Source organism: Talpa europaea (assembly GCF_964194135.1).
Source record: "Talpa europaea genome assembly, chromosome: 3".
Classification (NCBI taxonomy): domain Eukaryota; kingdom Metazoa; phylum Chordata; class Mammalia; order Eulipotyphla; family Talpidae; genus Talpa; species Talpa europaea.
The window spans coordinates 106370896-106391389 of NC_140069.1; the positions used below are offsets into that span (position 1 = coordinate 106370896).

The 20494-nt window shown below is 32.3% G+C and overlaps 1 protein-coding gene across 1 annotated transcript in view; it reads left to right on the forward strand.

The window, feature by feature from the left end:
- SEPTIN7 (septin 7) overlaps nt 1–20173 on the forward strand; it is a gene marked incomplete at both ends in the record, with an annotated part of 80373 nt that extends 60200 nt beyond the window's left edge. The window contains 8 exon segments of the mRNA XM_084229908.1: nt 446–563; nt 1970–2062; nt 3054–3150; nt 4526–4577; nt 7320–7445; nt 14943–15078; nt 18699–18838; nt 20134–20173. Of these exon segments, the coding sequence (XP_084086034.1) occupies nt 446–563; nt 1970–2062; nt 3054–3150; nt 4526–4577; nt 7320–7445; nt 14943–15078; nt 18699–18838; nt 20134–20173 (802 nt within the window).
- Nucleotides 20174–20494: the final 321 nt, after the last annotated feature.

Genomic DNA, 20494 nt, shown 5'->3' on the forward strand with positions numbered 1-20494 from the left:
GCCAGGTTCTAAAGGATGACTAGGAATTTGGCAGGCCAAATAGAAAGGTGATGGGAATGGAGCATGAGGCAAGGCAAGGCAGAGTGGTTACCTTGTGGTGCTTTCAGAGGACCATGAGAAGTTCCAGACTTAATGTTTATCCATGTTGCTGTGAATGGCATGAGTTCCATTGTGTGTATATACCACCTCTTCTTGATCCAGTCATCTGTTTGGGGGCATTTAGGTTGTTTCCATATTTTAGCTATTGTAAATAATGCTGCCATAAACATAGGACCACTCCAGTATTTCTTGAAGAGCTCTTCTACTTAACTATCACTGACCTAATTTATCTTCAGAGGGTGTTTCTGATAAGTAAAGTAGTTGTAATATACTTAATTTAGCATTGGGGATGTGAAGATTCTTCTAAATTAATCACTTCAGTCATTTTAAATATTGTTTATTTCAGACTTAAACCTTTGGATATTGAGTTTATGAAACGTTTGCATGAAAAAGTGAACATCATCCCACTTATTGCCAAAGCAGACACACTCACACCGGAGGAGTGCCAACAGTTTAAAAAACAGGTGACCACAATGAGCTTTGAAACTTAGGTTTTTCATACCATTCATGATTTTTTAGTATAGTATGTTGGAATGTATTTTTCTTGCTACTTCACTGTATTGTCATTTATACTGTATTAAAAATAGCGCTTGAAAATAAGCTCTGCCTTTTCTCTCCCAGTTCCTTGTCCATTTAAAATTTTAAGGCTATTTTAGATATTTTTGTATAGCCTCTACCAAGACCTCTATCCACACCACCTGCGATTATTTTGTTAGACTGAATTCCCCAGGAGAGGACTACTTTTTGAAAGGATCTCATTATTTTATGGTTCTCCTCCCCGCCCCCCGCTCTTTGTCATGGAGTTCTTCCAATAAAATAACCAAATTCCTTCTATAATAGGTATGTTTGTTTCAGTGACTTGACATCATTGTCCTTTTTTTTTTTTTGGACTTTTATTAAAGACAGAGGTTTATTTTTTCCTTATCTTTTTAAATATATTTTTACATCTTCTAAAATATTTGGTCAGTTTTTGTTTAGGGACTCTTCACTGCTTCTGGGACCCTTGCAGTGAGAGTAGGCCTGAACCATCCAGTACAGTTAGGAAGGTAGTTCTTTGGCATATTAGCTATTTATTATGAGTTTGAATAGGGTAGGTAGTGGAACGTTATTTGGATGTCTATATTCTGTTTAGAATGTGGGTTAATTTTGGACAAGATTAATTTGAAGTAGGTCATTTCTGATGTTATTAATAAATTGTCTTTTCTCCCCAGCACCCCACTCCCCCACATTCTCCCTTATAATGTCTTAATTTCTTAATTTATAGGGTGTACTTTCTCCTGTATGCTTGCCAGGTCTTGTATCTGTTGCTCCTTAATTTGTTTGTATGCACATATATGTACAAGAATATTTTCTAATCAGTATGCACATTTTTCCCCTGGAACAAATGCTATACTTAGTTTTACTGGCTTTTGCTAAATTCTACTAAAACTTTTAGGTGAGCTTAAGCTCTGTTGATTTAGTTGAATAAAATAGTTGGGTAGAATTTTACCTAGAAGAAGAATCTCAGTCATTATAAATAAATGAATGACCTAAAGCCATGATAGTAGAAATCAACTAGAGAATTCCCTTCTGGAAATTTACATCATTTGTATAATTCTTGATATTACAACTATATGATTTTGACACTTGTGAAATAATTGGATTTTGTCAATGGTATTTATATAACAACAATCTTTAGTTAAAAATAAAAACAACCAGAATAGTATTTTGATTTTTGTTTACAGCTTTATATCACTGAAATATTTAGTGAAGAATCTAGAGCTGAGGAGTTATGAGAATTTAAATAGAGAATTATAAAAGTAAAGCTAATGTTAAGAAAAAAAGCTAATATACTGATTATGGTGTGGCACTCTTCTTGCTGTCATTTTAGATAATGAAAGAAATCCAAGAACATAAAATTAAAATATATGAATTTCCAGAAACAGATGATGAAGAAGAAAATAAGCTTGTTAAAAAGATAAAGGTAGGTTCATTCTCATACATATACTGAAATGCTTTGGGACCTTAAAAGCCATTACAAAATCAATTGGAGAGACCACAGATATCATTAGCTGGTTTACAAGGGAGATTATTCAGTGTTGAATTCAATTTGCAATTAACTTTTTCATAAGTCATTTATGGAATAGTAGGATGACATAATTCCCTCATATGGTTTTTGATAACTGATTTCATGTTATGTAATTTTCCCCCTTAAAAAATGGCTAATGAAAAGGGAGAACATTCATTATTAGGCTGTATTATGGTTAATGTTTGTTTTTAAGACCCACACAAACGAATGATGTTTTGTCCTTTTAGAAGAACCAAGCAAAAGTTTATGCTATCCTAATTTTATGTGTATTTGACTTATAAGAACCTGGAACCCAATAATGGTATCTTGATTGATGGTGTTAGGTAGACAAACACTTATCTGGAAATAATGAGCTGTTTGTGACTGAGTAATGAAGAATTTCTGAGATATTATAATGTAGTCATATATTTTATTCTTAATAGATTTCTGGAAGCTACAAGAATTTTGAAAGGTACTCAGTTAGCTTGGATGAATACAAATCTAATCCTCTCAAGTGGTTTCTATCAAAGGTAGAATTAGCAAGCATAATATTCTCTGTTTCTAGGGTTTGTGATTTGGTAGCCAGCGTAGTCACAAGCTTCATTTTTTCCTGCTAACAGCCAATATATTTTTCACCTTTAAAAATTTTTCCAGTCTAAAAAATTTTTTCCCAATACAGAACAGCATTTTTTTTGGTATGATTTTTTTTAAACAAATAATTTGATCAGCATATGTCTTTAGTATTCTTAAGGTTTCAGAGAAAATGAAGTTTTATTCATTATTTACATTGGTGATAATGCATTGTAATAGCAGGTTACTAAATGGAAAGTTGTGGTCTATGTAACTTCTTTATTCTTGAAGTTTTGAGGACTGAGATATATTTGAACAAGAATACTTTGTTTTATAGGACCGTTTACCTCTTGCTGTGGTAGGTAGTAATACTATCATTGAAGTTAATGGCAAAAGGGTCAGAGGAAGGCAGTATCCCTGGGGTGTTGCTGAAGGTAAGATTTTCTTCAGTGAATGGCTTTTTGTAAGATGTCACAAGTGTCAAAATCTTTGCATTCATAGTAAATAGTATAACATGTATACTGCATTGATTTAGGCTAGATTTTCAAAGATTTCAATTGTTTGATATAGTCTCATTTCCTTGTAAGTATGTTCCATTTTCTCAGATTCTGTGTCCTCCTAAGTCAAGCAAGTATGTGTTAAATTCTAATGTAATACTTTAGTAGTCACATTGTCCTCTATCCTCCCAGCACTGCCCCATCATTAAGTCTGTTCTTGTTATCTTTACCTTGGGTCCAAAGATTGCTTCCAGAGAATCTAATGAAGCTTCTGGAATTGCAAAAAATGTTGGAAAAAAGGCCTTTCACTTTTATCTGAGTCTCAGATGGGTCTGGAACCCTCAAAAATGATTGAGAACAACTTTCAGAAGCCCAATCAAAGGAATCACAGTCTCCTTTTCTTTGTATCGCATCTTTAGATTAAAACAATTTCGTTATTAGGAGATCCTCTTCTAATTTTGTAAAGTATTGTAAACATCAATAAAATATTAGTTGCAGCATCAAATCTTAAATAGATGTGTATATTTTATAGTGGCTTTACATACTATTTAATCTGTGCTATAAGTTACTTGGAACCAAGATTGAGCCATGATTGTTTTATCTGTTTGTCAATATTGCTTCAGAAAATTCTATCAGTTTTAGTTACTATTGTGTACTATTCTAAGTTACTGTTCTTATCATTGACTTTCCCCACTAATAACCTTACATTCATTACTAGCTCTCTTTCATCGTCAAGTAACCTTCAGTTGCTGAGCTCAGGTTTTAGAACTTTTACAGCCCTTAGAAATAATGCATTGAAAAATTCATTCATATTTCTAGTTTTTTTTTGTCTTCCTCCCCTGTCCTCCCTCCCCCACCAAGAACATTCCTGTTTGTGCTAACATTTTAAAAAGAAAAAGAACCTGGAAGTTCTTAACTTTTCATTTTGATTACCTTAAGCAGATTTTTCTAAAGTGATTCCCCCTGCACTCTCAACACTAAATTTTTTTAATGTATTTTACTATGGAATAAGTAAATATTGTCTACCAATATAGAGAAATACATGATCTCCCCCACTCAAAATTTCAAAATTGTTCACTTTCAGATTACTCATTTGTTAGGTTTACATATTTTATCACTGAGAATTAGACTACAGTAAAGTAATATAATTTACTTCTCTTACACTCACAATGCTATGTAAACCTTGATTTAAAAAAAATTGAACTAAGCTATTTTGAATATTTTCTCATTGTTACCACCAACTCCCCATTATAATTCCTTTAAAATGCTAGGTTTAATGAAACTAATGTGCGTTGTCTTTATTTTTTTATAGTTGAGAATGGTGAACATTGTGATTTTACAATTCTAAGAAATATGTTGATAAGGTAAGTGTGATCAGTAAAGAAAATGCCAGTTTTGTCTTTCCTTAGAATTGGACAGATGTATTTTTTTATCTTCTATAAATATTGCTAATTTAAATTGGTATTTTCATTCTGGCATTGAAGTAAACACTGTGTAGAGACAACTTGGTACTTTAGAGTTGTAAACAAAAATGCAGAAGAAGCTGTTTGTGGCTAGGGATATATAGGAAAATGAGTGTCTTTATTATTATATTTTGTGTTGGGCTTATACTAAAAGAAGTCTGGAAAGTAGAAAGAAAAAAACACTTGTTCTTCTATATGAAAAGCTTGGGAAAACTGGAAGGGAAGGCTAGGTTTTGAATCAAAAGCTAGACTTTGAATGTTAAAAGGTACCTAACCTGGTAACTGGTGAGTGGGGTACTTTTTGTACTGGAACACAGTGAACAGAACCAATCTTCCTCCCAGGCCAGAAAACATTACTCCTATAATGTACCTTGTGCACCTGATGAAAGAGAAGAAAAGCCTGTGAGAGCAGAACATTGAGGTAATCTTGACTGGAGGACCAGGGCTTGAATTAGAAAAGCAGCAGCAGAGAAGAAGCATAAAGAAGGAATTTAATACAACTGGAGATGTTAGTGGACAGGGAACAGAAAGGGCTCACAATGATCAGTGTTTTCATGTTGAGACTGAGTCCTTCCTTTTGCCACCTCATACCCTTTCCCCACTTCTCTATCTTCTTGATTACTTCTCCAGACTCTCACTTTGTATTCTCCTCAACCTCCAGTTTTGAGTTACCATCTAAAATTTAATGTCTATTCATTTTCATACTACTCTCTACTTTCCCAAGAATCTCTTTAGCTATGTGGAAGTAGCAACATACATATTAATGATATTTAGAAATCATGGAAGAACTACAGGGTCATTCTTAAAGTGAAGGGATAAATTTGAGTCAAATGACTACCTCAAGATAGACTAGAGATGAGAGTGAATTGTGAAACCAGAGATTGCCATATAAGTGGTTTTGCGTTTTCAGTAATGAAGTACATGATTTGGATTGATTTAGCAGTTGGGGTTGCCATGCCTCACACAGTGGGACAAGAGTGATTACATATGAAAGGGTTTTTTGAGAATACAATGCCTTTAAGTTGTATTACAAATTGCTTTTAGTTCCAAAGGTGTGACTTCAAAACCAACTGAAATGTGTTATTTTATGATATTATATATGTTGGGAATGTTTCACAAATATTAATTACTCTTGCACTCCCTCAGATTATATTCTTTTCCTAAATTTTGAATCTGTTACTTGCCAAGTGCTTAATACACTGGTATTCTAAAACTTCATATTATGTATTTTTTTTAAATATGCAAGCAGTTACCTTCATACCTAAAATACTATAGAAGTAGAGGCTAGTTATGAGTCATAAACTAGTACATAGATACCTACTATGTACTACCTATGGTGAGAATACGAAAGATGATGGCATGTTTCTTGTAAAGGAGTTTTATGATACAAGTGGAAAAGTTATATATGATGTCACTTAAAACATATAACAGTACCAAAAATTGAATGACAACGAAGAAGATTGTCATAGGGTAGAGAAGCTTGACTTCAAGTCTGGGAAGAGAGCTCCTAGAGCAGTGAAAGTCTTTAAATTTGGAGAGCCAGTGACAAATTTGCATGAGTTTTTCAATCCCAGCCAGTCCTGGACATGCTAGGACTAAGGAACTCCCTGCCTGACTGAATTGGAGACTGGTAGAGCTTTAGGTGTAACGGTAGTGATCATAGAAAGGATAAATTCATCAAGAGACAGAGTATAGAGAGATGAGATTTACACAAAACCCAGACTTAGGACTAGAAGGAGTAAAATACCATAGCATCGCATGGAAATGTTAGATAGTAGGAGAGGAATTGAACATGACATTCTGTTCACAAAGAGGAAAGTAGGAATAAATCTTTTGCAGAGATCAGGAAGAATAAAAAAAAGTACATGGTTATTTTTGTCACCAGAAGAGAGTTATGGTAAAATGGTAGACATAGAAGATGGCAGATGGAAAGAATGATGAGGGAGTATCAAGTGATACAGAGCACTACCATGTCATGTGTATCAAAGAATATGGTATTGATAAAGAATATCCATAGAGCAGCTCAGAGTGTCTTTAGTGTCTTGAACCATAAAGGAGAGGTAAAATTACCTCTCATATATTGTATAGTTTATCTCATTTGTATTGACTTTATATATGATAAAAATGCTATGAGCAAAAATTATTATACAAAATACTAAATTAGCTGGACTGTTTGAATAAACTGAACAGTACTCTTAATTTAAAAATTCTGTAGTTTGGTTCTAACGTCATAGGTGGTCACAGTTACCCTCAAGTTTAGTAAAAACCCAAATATTGATAATATGCTAAAAGAAAAGCAATTTTTTTAGGTTTTTTAGGTTTTCAGTGGGAGCTAAACATTTTCCCTAGTAAAAGAGATATATATACTGTAAGAATGAGTACTTTTCTTCACAAATGTCATCTTTCAGTAACTGTGTTGAGTGTATTTAATGGCTCTCAAATTCGCATTTGGAAACTAAATTTCCACTGGGTTACGCTGGCTTATTGTATCTTGCTGTGCCATGAGTGTAAATGAAAACTGACAAATGCCATTTTAAGATTAGTCTTATTGCTTAAGTCTGAAATTTTTGTTTTGATATAACTTGATGCTTATATCAAAATTTTTTGAAATGGAAGCACATTCTTGATATTTATTTATGACAGGACACACATGCAAGACTTGAAAGATGTCACTAATAATGTACACTATGAGAACTACAGAAGCAGAAAACTGGCAGCTGTGACTTACAATGGAGTTGATAATAACAAGAATAAAGGGCAGCTTACTAAGTAAGTATCCATCATTTCCTCAGAAAAGGCGTTATGTATGTACTAAATTTTTATCATACTTCTGGCTACTCAAGAGAAAACTGAAGAGGAATTCATATTGTTAAGCTTTGTTTTAGCAGTTTTATTTTTTACTATATAATTATTGGAGAAAGTGTTACCTTGTTTCTAAGCGAAAGAGCCGTGTGTTCTTGTCATTTGCCATCATCTTTATAATCTTTAATCTCACATTTAATCATTTGCAATTAGAAACCAAGCAATTCCTCTAGCAGATAGTTTTTTTTAAGAGAACAGTTAATACTAAGATCTCTTAACCCATTTTACTTTTAACACAACATTTCATAATCTCTTTAAGGAGACTAAACATAGAACTTCTACCTCTTTGTACATCTTTTTAAAATCTTTTGATAGCAGAGTGCTCACTAACAGATTATACAGAAACAGGGAACAGGACTAAATAAACCGAATATTGACACAAATGTTCTCTGGGTACTCTGTGAATTAGCTATACTTTAAATTTCTTCTGTTGATTGACAGGATGGTGTATGTCTTTCAAGTATGAAGCTTCATTTTAACCTAGTGTGTCAAGCTATGATTTTATGAAAGGATAGGTATTAGCTGATACAGTTCTTGGTAATAGTGTCTTTGTCCTATTTTACCTTAATTTGAGATTGTTGAAGGTAAGAATGAAAACTTTTAACAATGTGTACACATGTATAGATTGATGTTATTTACCATTAGAGAGTAATTCTGAAGGAACATCTATATTAATAAGAAAGGTTAAGTTCTGAAAGTAGCAGTACAATATAGTGGTCAACATTCCTTATAATGGGAAAGAAATGTATTCCTCTTTTTTTTTTCTAGTTATGTCTTCACAGTGTCCCTAAATTCCAGAAGAAAGTTTACAAAGCATTAACAGTCATTGGCAAAGTCACAAGCAGTACTGATCTTAATTCTGTTTCTTTTCTTGCATATTTCCCAAATGGTACTTGGTTTATAACCCCTACTTTATATTTTTAACTTTGATTTCTGCTTATGTTAATAGCATACTTACTTGAGGTTTTTATCAATCAATTCTTAAGTTTTCTGTTTTCAAGGATTTCTGAGTGTTTGATAAAAAGGTTTTAGCAAAAGATCCTGATTGATTAAATATGGGTTTGTATTTTCATAAGTACCCTAGATAGTTCTAATATGAGTGATTAGTAATGCATGCTTTATAAAACATTGACCTCTAGAAACTTATTACTGTTGTTTTAAAAATTAATCTAGTTAATTGTTGAATATTTTTTATAATTAAAATAAAAGATTCTATTTTGAGTTAAGGCTTTGTATTGTTAAAAAGAAATTGTCCCTGGTTAGTAATTATTTTTTTGTCAGTGGTAAGTAGAAAAATATTTTTAAAGATTGAACCAATTGGGAATGACTTTAATTGAAATTGATATTGATAGGATTTATTAAATTGGATTTTTACTACTTTATTGGATAACACATGGTGAATCTAAATGAGGTCACTTGGAAGTTTTATCCTTTGATTGTAAATGTCTTGAAAATGTTGGCAATATCAAAACATTCTAGCTGAATTGAAAAAAAAAAATCAGTATCCACAACTAATGGTGCTTTTATTTGAGGTACTTTTATTTGTAGCTAAGGAGCTATTCATGAATAACTGAAAAGAATAGCTAATATTCAAATATGTGAAGTAAGCAAATGTGAATTTGGTCTTCTTATTGATCTATTTTTATTGCTGTGAAGGGATTCTTCCCTCCACAGCACTACATCCTTTGATAATGGTGTCAGGGAGAAATCGAATTTGCAGGGATCCTGAAGTGAAAGAGTCAAAGTCATTAAGCACAAATTGCCAGTACTCTAGCTACCTCACACTGCTCAGAGTATCCCCACATAATTCCAAATAACATGTTTCTAATATGTAACACCATACTTTGCTCTTAATAGAAACATGTTTAGTACTGGGAAATACAGATCATCTGTGAGTTTATGTTTTAGTGCTGTTTGTCATCTGGAGGTTTCAAACCTTCACCTACAACTGGAACAGTATAGCCTCGGTAAGGAAAAGGTAAGAGGTTGTAAGAGGTCTTTCTTCTTGTAAAGTAAGAGATTAATTATCTGTAATGAAAATTTTCAGGCAGGTCACTTTAGGCAGGATTTTGTATGGAAGTTGAGAATCTGGAAATTCTCTTAAAACTGCCCATGCTCAGGTAACTCTTGGAAGACTTCATATAGAGACCCCAGTTTGAATGCCAATGAAATAGGCCGTTTCTTTGGTCTTTTTGTCTTGCTTCATATGATCTCTAAATAGCATATGTAGGTATTTTGAGAAAAAAATAAAATTAACTGTGTCATTATTCATCTGCTGATTGCTGATGAACCTGTGTTTTTTCATTGCCCTTACACGGTGAATCTAGTCAAAATTTAGTCAAAAATATATATATATTAACTATATATATATTTAAAACTATATAAATGTAAAAAAATTATATATATGTGCACACACATATATATAGTTACATATATGCACAAACATATATAGTTAACTTTTGTATAACAGTGCGTACTCCACAAAGCACTAATAATACTTTGGTTTTAGAATAGAGATAGTTGGGGGTTTTTTTGGTTTGTTTTAACATTAGGAATTTAATAGTAGATTAGTCAATCTTATATTTAGTTTTCTGAGGGAATTTTGAATAAACTTTTGAGTGTACTGAACTGTGGGTTAAAAATAAAAGTATTTTTTGTCTGAAAATGTGCCTTTTTATTATGTTAGTGATCCTAGAACAATTATATTTTGGAAAAACTTAAAATGAGACTTAGACATCATATTGTACACCTTAAACTTGCACGATTTTGTATGTCAGTTATATCTTATTAAAGTTGGGTGGAGGGGACTCCAAGATAGATGGTTAAAATCTAAAAAAATAGTAAAATTTGTCTCATCAAATACTAATTTATCTTGAGTCAGAGACTGAAAAAATAGAAATTATTGTTAGCAACTATTCAGATATTTATTACCTGAGTCTGGCAAAGAAAATGACAAGTTATCTGTCTAAAGTATATCTTAAATCCTCAGGTAAAAGAGTGTACTTTATCTACCCCAATCTGAAGGGTAGTAGGTAGTTGGAAGTAATCAAAAGGAACATCAGTTTGCAGATCAAAGAAGATTCAACAGGGATTGTAAAGGAAAGGGGAAAGGAATTAGCTCTATCAATATTGTAAGTCCCTGAAAGAAGGAAACTAATTCCCAATAAGCGGAGAGCAAATCTTTTTTGTTCAACCTATATCCCCTTCCTCAGTCTTCCTTGTACTTTTTACTTAAAATTACATTTGGTTGATGATTCTTTCTTGGACTGTTTATCATTTGCAACAATTATGATCTTGCTTTAAGTTTTAAGTTATGATCTTCCTTTTAAGTTTGCTCCCTGTTACCTATTTTCCCATATGTTTATTTTTCTGTTTTCTGTAACTATCTGTAGTCTTGGGGAAGCTTTATGGGTAACTGAATCAATGGAAATGACTAAAAATATGTATCCAGAGACTGATCCTTAGAACTCTTTTGGTACGTGACAATTTTTATTGATCTAAAGGCAATTTCAAAAAGTTCCCCCCAAATTCAACTTATTTAGTTATATCCTTTCCCCTGCTCAAAGGTCCTTTCATAAAAATATGATAGTAGTTGGAGCATTGATTTGTTTATGTTTGGTTTTAATGCTCTTACTTGGCAAAATAAAATGTTTTGCAACTGTTTCCCAAAATTGTTGGAATTCTGTATTGTTCTTTGAAGTCCTTTTTAATGAAATGCCTTTGGAAAATGTTGTATGGAAACTGCTACATGTCTTGTATACATTATAGCCTATCAACCATTGAAGCAAAAGTATGTGCATGTATTCACATAACATGTTCTTCAGGATGGACCACACATAATTTAAATAAACTGTGGTTCCATTACACTAAAAATGTGGGTTGTGTAACAACCTTGTGTGGTCCTTGGTATAATTGTTATTGATCATATGAAAGGGTAAGTCTCTGGTGGCAAAAAGGAGCTATAACCCTTTAAAGAGAACTCTAGAAGGAGTTAAGTTATATGTTTGGAAAAATAGTATGATTTCAGCTTATGTTATAGTCTTTTTTCCTTTTTAAATTTTTACCAGGATTTTTCATGTCTTTAAGTTGCTTTAAATTTCTCAGACAAGTTTATGAACTGTAGCATATCTGTGTGTGGGCGGAAGAGTTTGCAATTAAAAAGCAGGCAGGCAATGATGTAACTTAAATGGTTTTTCCAGTCAGTAAGATCTTATGGGAAAAAATAAATATAAAAAATAATTTTAAAAGTGACCTTTTGTCCTACATTTTCTACATTGTGAGCACAATTTTGTATTACAGTTTTCTAAGTATTACTTTAATAAAGATGACTAGAAGTGGGATACTAATTAAATAAAAATTAAAGAGATTTGAAAGATCATTTCAAGAGGCTTCAAAAAAATCCATTTTAGTTATGTGTGAACATTTTCTTACAACAGTAGAATGTTAGTATATTTGGTCCAGGCAATAAGTATTACAAGACCAGAAAACTTAGAGTATCTCAAATGTAAAATATTACAGATTTCTTTTGATGATATATAAATTTAAGTTTAAAGATTTGGATATTCTCTCAGAAGAAAATTTAACATTTTTGTAACAATTCAGTATATATTTAAAGTGATTTCATTGTGTGAACACATTAAAACTGGCCTTTATATAGGCGATGATAAACAAAACAACATGAGATTAAATCAAACATAAGAGGATAATGAAGCTTTCAAAACACAAGCAGCAAGTACAAGGTGTATGAATCTGCTGTGGGCATAAAATGTTAAGGGTGACTATGATGTCACTAGACAAGGAATTTTGGGATCACTGTTAAATGTGGTCCACTGTTGACTGAAAAGTCATTCTGTGGCCCACAACTTCAGTGATATTACAAACAATTCTGGAAAGAAACTACGTAGCTTTAACAAATTTTGTCATAAATTTATTTATGGCATATACCTTAATTATTTGTGAAATCTGTGAGTTTGCCTTTAATTGCTGCTTTTAGTGTGGTTTACATTAAGTGTACTTAAACACACAGTTGACATGTCGTCAGGGTAATCATTCACTAGGTGTAAGGCTTCCAAATTTAAAACATCTTCCCTGAAGATGAGAAGGATCACATTGGCATTGAGTGAAATAATAATATTTACACTTAAAAATTTGTTATTTCAGTTGACCTTACTTTTTGAATGCAGGTTATTGTTAGTTTTGATAGTTTCATTTTCAGAACTTCTAATTAATTGCTTGTTAACATATATTGCAGGTTTGTGAGTTTTCTTTTGGTAAAGAAATACCCTGTACTATATATACCATGGAATATTACTCAGCATTCAAAAAAGATAAACACATGCAATTTGCAGCAACATGGATGGCGCTGGAAGGGATCATGCTCAGCGAAATAAGCCAGAAAGAAAAAGAAAAATACCGGATGGTCTCACTCATAGCAGGAATCTAGAAAACTTAAATAAGGGACCAGGAAAATTAATAACTATAAGAAAGTGAAAATCAAAATCAACAAAAATCTATGAGCCAGAAACACTTTTGGGGGGGTGGATGGAGGGAGGGGAGGGATTGGGGTCAAAATGGGGGGGTTGAAATTGTATGGGGAATATAAAAATAAAATTTATTATAAAAAAAAGAGAGAAATACCCTGTACTTAAATTTGATCACAGCAGTACAACTCATCTTTGTCCTTCCTTTTTGCTAAGAAAAATTGGTAGCTAGTGTTGCTGTCCTTTAGCTTTTATTTACTATTTCCATCAAGTTCTCTTGCCCTCTTAGAAAGAAAGGTGCTGTAATGATTAAAAATAACCTAATAAAAAGAGAAGTCACTATCATCTGTGTGTCAAATCAGGGTTAAAATGATAGCCTTTGAAGTTCATTAACAGAGTCAAAAAAGGAGCCTGCTTCTTTTTAAGTTGTGTTGAGTAGTTTTCAGAGATTCTCAAAGCCAGTTCATTTTTCCTTCCTTCCTGGGGCAGTAGTAGCTACTAATACTTTAGCATTCGCTAATGTCTTTAAGTACAGTAACCTTAACATGACTCATTTGTAATATTTTCAACATTTTCAAAATTTGTTAAAATGAAAATGAACTACCTTTAGGGTCTGCTTGTGTTTACTTTCTGGTGTTTCAAAAATAATTGCCAAAACATTTATCTGTTTCTGATTCTTGTTCATATATATATATATATATGAACTCACTAAACTTCTTTAAAAATTAAAACAGTAAAATATTTAAGAGGTGTGAATTTTCAAGAGTGGTGAAACTACCATAAGTAGCCAAGAAATATTTTGTATACCTAAATGAAGAGTGTTCTAGATATTGACTGATATTCATTTCTAGCATATCAGTTCAGTTACCTAAATAAGTTTGATTTATTGATAGTATAATTGTAATTTATTTATTCTCCTAAATAGATTGTCCTATAAGTTGTCCTAAAAGGAGAAAATATAATTTGGAATTTTTATCAAACTAAAGATAGTCTACTGAGAAAATTTATTGACTTTAACAATTTATCAGTTTAGCAGCATCCCATCTAGCAGATAGAAAGGAGCTCTGCAGAGCTGTTCAAAATGAAAGACTATTATAATTATAGGCAGAAGGGTGGATACAACAGGAAATTATACTAGCAAATAACATTATTTGTGGCAAGGCCACCTTCCTTCAGGGAATGGTAGGGGTCTATCAAGGCAAATTACCTTTCTAGTACTAGCCAGGTAATTCCACATTGACTAGTTTAAGATTTCTTCTTAAACTTGAAAAGTCTGACATTAAGAAGTCAAAACTGATTAAATTAGGTATTAAAGCTCAGTTTGGTGGGACTCAATTTGGACCTTAGCACAAATGATTCCAGTTTGGGCTTTTGTCTCTTTTTCCTTAACAGCATTTATATTAACTTTGTTCCTTCTCCCCCCCCCCCCATTAAATTTTGTTGAAAGTGCAAAATTGAGTAAATTTCTATTTTTACACTTTATGAATATATTTTGGGAATGTTTCATTCTATTTTCCTTCTATCGTTTATTGTATGTGTTTTCTTTAGATTTGATATGCATTAAGTTTAGAGAAACATCCTGCTACTGATTGCCTTTGTTATTTAGTCTGTTTTCATAATATTCACTAGAAATTTAAGTGTAGATTTGAAACTTCATAGAAGTTTTGATTATAAATATTTATAAATTTTGAAGTAACTAATTATATAAAAATGTGTATAATGTGTAATTATATAAATGTTTATAGAATAAAATGTCAAATTTGTTTTGTCATCTAAGATGGTAGCCAAATAATTAAATCATTTCGAAAAATATTTTCAAAAAAAAAGCAGAGAATTTAATAATAACATGTAGCATCTCATTTTCATCATGTTTTAAGAGTTTTGTATAATAGATGGCTAATGATGTCCTTAATGTTCACACCAGGAGCCCTCTTGCACAAATGGAAGAAGAAAGAAGAGAGCATGTGGCTAAGATGAAGAAGATGGAAATGGAAATGGAGCAGGTGTTTGAGATGAAGGTCAAAGAAAAAGTTCAGAAACTGAAGGACTCTGAAGCTGAGGTAAATCAACTTAAGAGTTCTACCTCAAATAGACACAATGTTCCTTTTTGAAATGATAAAGATCTTTAATAAGATCATAAATGATACTACCTCTTACTCATTTTTTCTAATATAATACACTTATAAAATGGATAAATAAAAGCAAGTGCTTGTTTATAATAAAGTGATGTGTACTTCAATATGTAAATGTTTGTACACAGGTATACTTGGTAGGAAGACATAATAGCTCGAATATTTATAATAAATTACTACTTTTGATGAGCAAGTTAAGAAAAATAGAATCATAAGTTCTTGCATATATAGTGTATAAGAAAAGTAATGATCAGAACTTGGATGGATTAAGAGTAAAGACTGGTGGGTGCTAGTATAGTAATAGGTCAGAATTATTTGAATATGAATGAGAAAGAACATTTAATTGAACTAAGGACATGCTAGGATAAATAGGCAGTCAAAGGGGGAGAAAATGAATTGGTCTTATTTGCAATATAGTGTCAAGTAATTCTCAATATTACAGCATTGGATAGGATAATGAAAAAGCATCCCAATAATATGAAATATTTTATAGTAAATATTTTATATTATATATTTTATATTAAAAGAATATCTTAAATATTTTATATTAAAACAATGTTTAAAGATAAAATTGAGTGAGATCTGTGTTATGTGGCTCCCCATATAAAAATATTTGTATCTAAATAAAGTGAGATTCAGATGTTTGTTAATTCTCATTTGAGCTCACTGCTTTTGTAATTACTACATAAAATACTGAAACCCTCTTTAACCAGAAGTATTTATGTAACCACAAGTATTCTAATCATTGAGTTGCTAGAATATATGGAGAGAGTAAACTAGTCAGTAATTTTGAGGAAATTTTTCTATTTCCATATTTCTATTCCATATTTTTTAATTACTTAGCTTTTCATATAGTCTCTTACAAAAAAAAAAATGAGAGCTATACTGTTTTATTTGTGATATGCTTAATTCAGCAGGGTATGAAATTATCCTCCTGGTTTGAGATTGCCAAGCAGGACTAGTATTCCATTTGGAGATTTAATTTAGTCTTTTTTTACTATTAGCATGTTATTAAATCTGTCTATTTGCATCTGTACCCCTTCCCTAATTAATAAATAATCTGGAAGATACAGATCAGAAGGGAAATTAAAAACATGATTAATCAAGGCTCTGCATTATCTCCATACTTACATTCCATTGAAAATCTAAAAGTTGAATTTATATTGGGTATAGACATATCCATGCTCCTAAGAGTAAATGATATAACAAATAATTATGAACCTATAGCCAAAGAATTCTTTAAGCGTTTTTATGATTATTGGGAGTCGTGAAAACAGAATTTTGAGTAACTTAATTAACCCTTTGAAAGGTGGAATTTTTCTTACCATTGAAGGAACTATAAAGGGCACTAAGTTTCCTCTTTTATAAGCCATGTAACTATATCGGTGAAAAACCTATTTGGTCTTTTTTAATAGTTTTTTCCCAAATTAATTTGTGTTATTAATATTTGTATGAGGAAGAGCTGCTAATATCAAGCTGCACAGTACATCAGTCACCGTGCTAAGTAAGCTTCTTTCACATATTGCTATTTAATTCACACTGCAGCCCGTGAGGTAGTTGTTTTTGGCTGTCCCTTTTTCACATGAGATGAAAAATAAATTGGATCTGGTCAATAGGTAGACACTCCTAATTGAACTCATTTAACTCTTTGTTTGCTCTTAAGTTATCACACAGGTCCACAATCATGTATCCACAATTTCAAATACTAAAAAGCTCTGAAAACTGAAAACTTGTACATGAACTAATAGCGTTTGGCCCACATGAGGTGAACATGTTACTGCAAAAAATAGTAATGTGTTTAATTATAAATGCCAGCTAGATAGCTCAAAAGATATTTTGTAAAGATATTCTATAAACCTTTCTATGCAGTATCACCCTTCTAAAATACAAAGAATTCTGAACTGCAAGAGGTTTTTGAGAGCTAAGGATTGTGACCTGTATTTTTTACTGCATACAATTAATGTAAAAAATACATGTGTAAAAAATTATGACCACCTGTCAACCTACTGCCCACCTTAAATAAAACTTCTTCAGTTCAACTGAGGCTCCTGTATGCTTTTGCCCTGTTGTATCCTCTCCTGTTACGTATGATTACCTGGCTTTTTTTTTTTTTTTTAAGATTTATTTATTTATACAAGAACTGGGGCACAGGCCAGAGGCGTAGGAAGGCAAGAGAATTTACCAGGGACAAAGTGGGGTGCCGAATAGGCAGACAAACTGAAAACGCCGCTGAGGGGAGCAGCGGGCGAGACAGGAGAGGTCTGCCGTGCTGTGTAGGTTTCTCCCTGGCTGGCCGGAACCCGTGCTGCAGAGGCTGTGGACAGCTCCACAGTGCTGCACTCAACCTGCTGCAGCTCAACCTGCTGCGCCACCGGGGAGGCCCTCGCATTTTTTTTTTAATAGCACATTTTTCTGTGCTTCTATTTTTTAATTTTTTAAAGTAGCTTTTGTGCTACCAGGAATTTGTCTCAAATTTGACTCATGTTTTCTTATGTTTGTCTTAGATTGCTTCATTTTGTAGGAATTGCACGAAATATTTGCAATAAGAATGAATATAAAGTCACTTTTTTGTGATTTTATGGAACTAGTGAGAAAACATTGTATGCAAAAGTATTATTACAGTCCAAATTCAAGATGTAATATGATCTTTAATAGAACTAATTCCTGGTCACTTGAAGATTTTCAATAGTTCTTAGATATTTAATGTAGTGAGGTTTAATCTGATTATTTTTAATTTGTAAGACTGTTTTCTTCAGAAATAGATTGACTAGTGCCTAAATGAAATTATTCAATGAGTCATTAAATAAGCTCTTTGTTTCTGTGTTACTTTGCATGAGTGTTTTCCCACCTCTCAGCCAGCATTTTATACAGCATGGTCACTATGTGAGAAGAGCCACCTGCATTAGAATCACTGTGCTTGTTGAAAATGCAGTTTCTAGACTTACCACTTAAAAATTGTAATTCAGCATGTCTGGGTGAAGTGAAAGATTCTGTATTCCTAACAAACATTTCAAGTGATTTGTATGAAAATTAATCTTTGAGAACCACTGTTTTATAAAAACAGGAGTCCTTACTTTGATCCTGGAACTCTTTAGGTCCTTATCTTCCTGCTTTCTTTCCACTTGTCTCAGCTCTCTGAAGTTGAAATTAGGAGACAAGTTCAAATCCCTGGTTCTGCCACTTTCTGGCTAATCATCTCTACAACTGTTTCTTCTATACAGAGAGAGCAGTGGTTCCTCCCCACCCACACACACACCCCCACCAGCTTCCTACATGGCTGCTTGTGAATAAAGAAAAAAGATAAGTTAAGAAATGTCCATTATAAAGTGCTATACAACTGTAAGCTTGTACTTTTTCTTCCTATTTCCCAAGATTATCTCTTGGGAACTTACTCTCACTGATCTCTCAGGTAGCAGTTCCTATAAAAGGAGGAATCCTATGTGGTGCTTTCCAGGTTATGCTGTTAAAAATTAGGATTCCTGGATCAAATGTACTTCTGCTTCTGATTACTTAAACAGTTTTATTTTATATATTATGCTGTGACTTAGCTCCAGCGGCGCCATGAGCAAATGAAAAAGAATTTGGAAGCACAACACAAAGAATTAGAAGAAAAACGCCGTCAGTTTGAAGATGAGAAAGCAAACTGGGAAGCTCAACAACGTATTTTAGAACAACAGAACTCTTCAAGGTAATATCAGACTCCAAAAAATGTGCATATATAAGTATAAATAATTTCAAGATTTATTTTCCTACTTTAAAAACATTAAAGTGGCATTGTAGAGGACACTACTTATAAGACACAGAAACAATCTGAGTACCCACTGATGGGTATTAGATTCAGAAGATGTGGAATCCATACAATGAAATACTAGTCATCGGGAAAGACAAAACATTGCCATTTACAACAGCAAAAAAAAGGAGTTTGAGGGAATCTTGTGTAGTAAAACAAATCAGAATAACAAACTTATATTGGGTATTTACAAAGCAGACAATTCAACAAAGTAAAATACTTATAAAAAATAGAAGATGCAATAAATGAAGTGAGGCTTCTGAGGTAAAAAAGAAGGGAGAAAAGAGAAAGGTCAAAGAGGATTAAGAAATGGTGGTAGAAAAAATGGGAAAAGGTATAAGTGCAATAATATCCATGAAACTAAATAAATAGAGTAAAGATACCACCATTTTCAAGTATCTCAATTATTTTCATGGATGAAAATTTTTATATTGATAGATATGGTCTAACTGTAACAGTATTTTTTGCTACAAACATTTTCCATGAAATAACAATCTTCATAATTATATAGTGTTAACAGTTTCATTACATTGTCCCAGTGGATTTCGTTTCTTATCCTCTTTATGTTGTACATATTGGTTGTGTTCAATTTTTAGTAAGCATATAAAGCACTACTTACAAAGATTTTTTTAATACATTTAGAACTATGTTTTAATTGTCTTGGATTTATTTATTTGCAATAAAATTTTGGATATCTAATCCCTAATACAGCTGGTAGGTTTCTTAATTTTTACAAGACTCAGTAATATTTGCACCTTGGTTTTCTTTTCTCCCATTTAAATAAGAAAAGTTGAATCCCTACAAGAATTCTACACTTTCAAGATTAGACATTTGTTCTGTAACATTTCCTTCCAATAACTTTTTCCTTATGTAGGAGGAAAATATATTTCTAAAAAAAAAAATGAAATGCGTTGCAGAATGCAAATGTTCATAGGAGAAAAGGCTACTCTGGTTGATATCAGTTGATCATTTTTATTTTGCACTGTTTCATTTGGGAAGAATTATTCTTATATGTCAAATAATAGGTTTTTGTCATAGTTTTTACTTCTTATCCTGGAATTTTGTCAGATATTCAGTATTTTAAATGAAACTGTGTAGCGTTTGAAAATCAAACACAGTTGTAGTTGAGTTAGCTGTTGCTGTCATTTGTTGTTTATAATGTCATTTTGATTATTTTCCCTTTAATCATTTAGAACCTTGGAGAAGAACAAGAAGAAAGGGAAGATCTTTTAAACCCTCTAGTGACCACCAGTTACGTATTAGTTGCCAATATGCCAGCCTGGACATCAGTGTTTGTTGGATCCGTTTGACCAATTTGCACCAGTTTTATCCATAATGATGGATTTAACATTAACAGCATGACAAAATTTTTTTGTTGTTGTTCTTGATGGAAATTAAGATGCCTTTAATTGTATAGGGTGTTGTGTACTTAGAAACTAACAGCTCTAAGTACCTTTCCTACATTTTTCTTTTTTTTATTAAACAGATGTCTTCAATTTAATGCAAGAAAACATTTTACTGTTGTACAATCATGTTCTGGTGGTTTGATTGTTT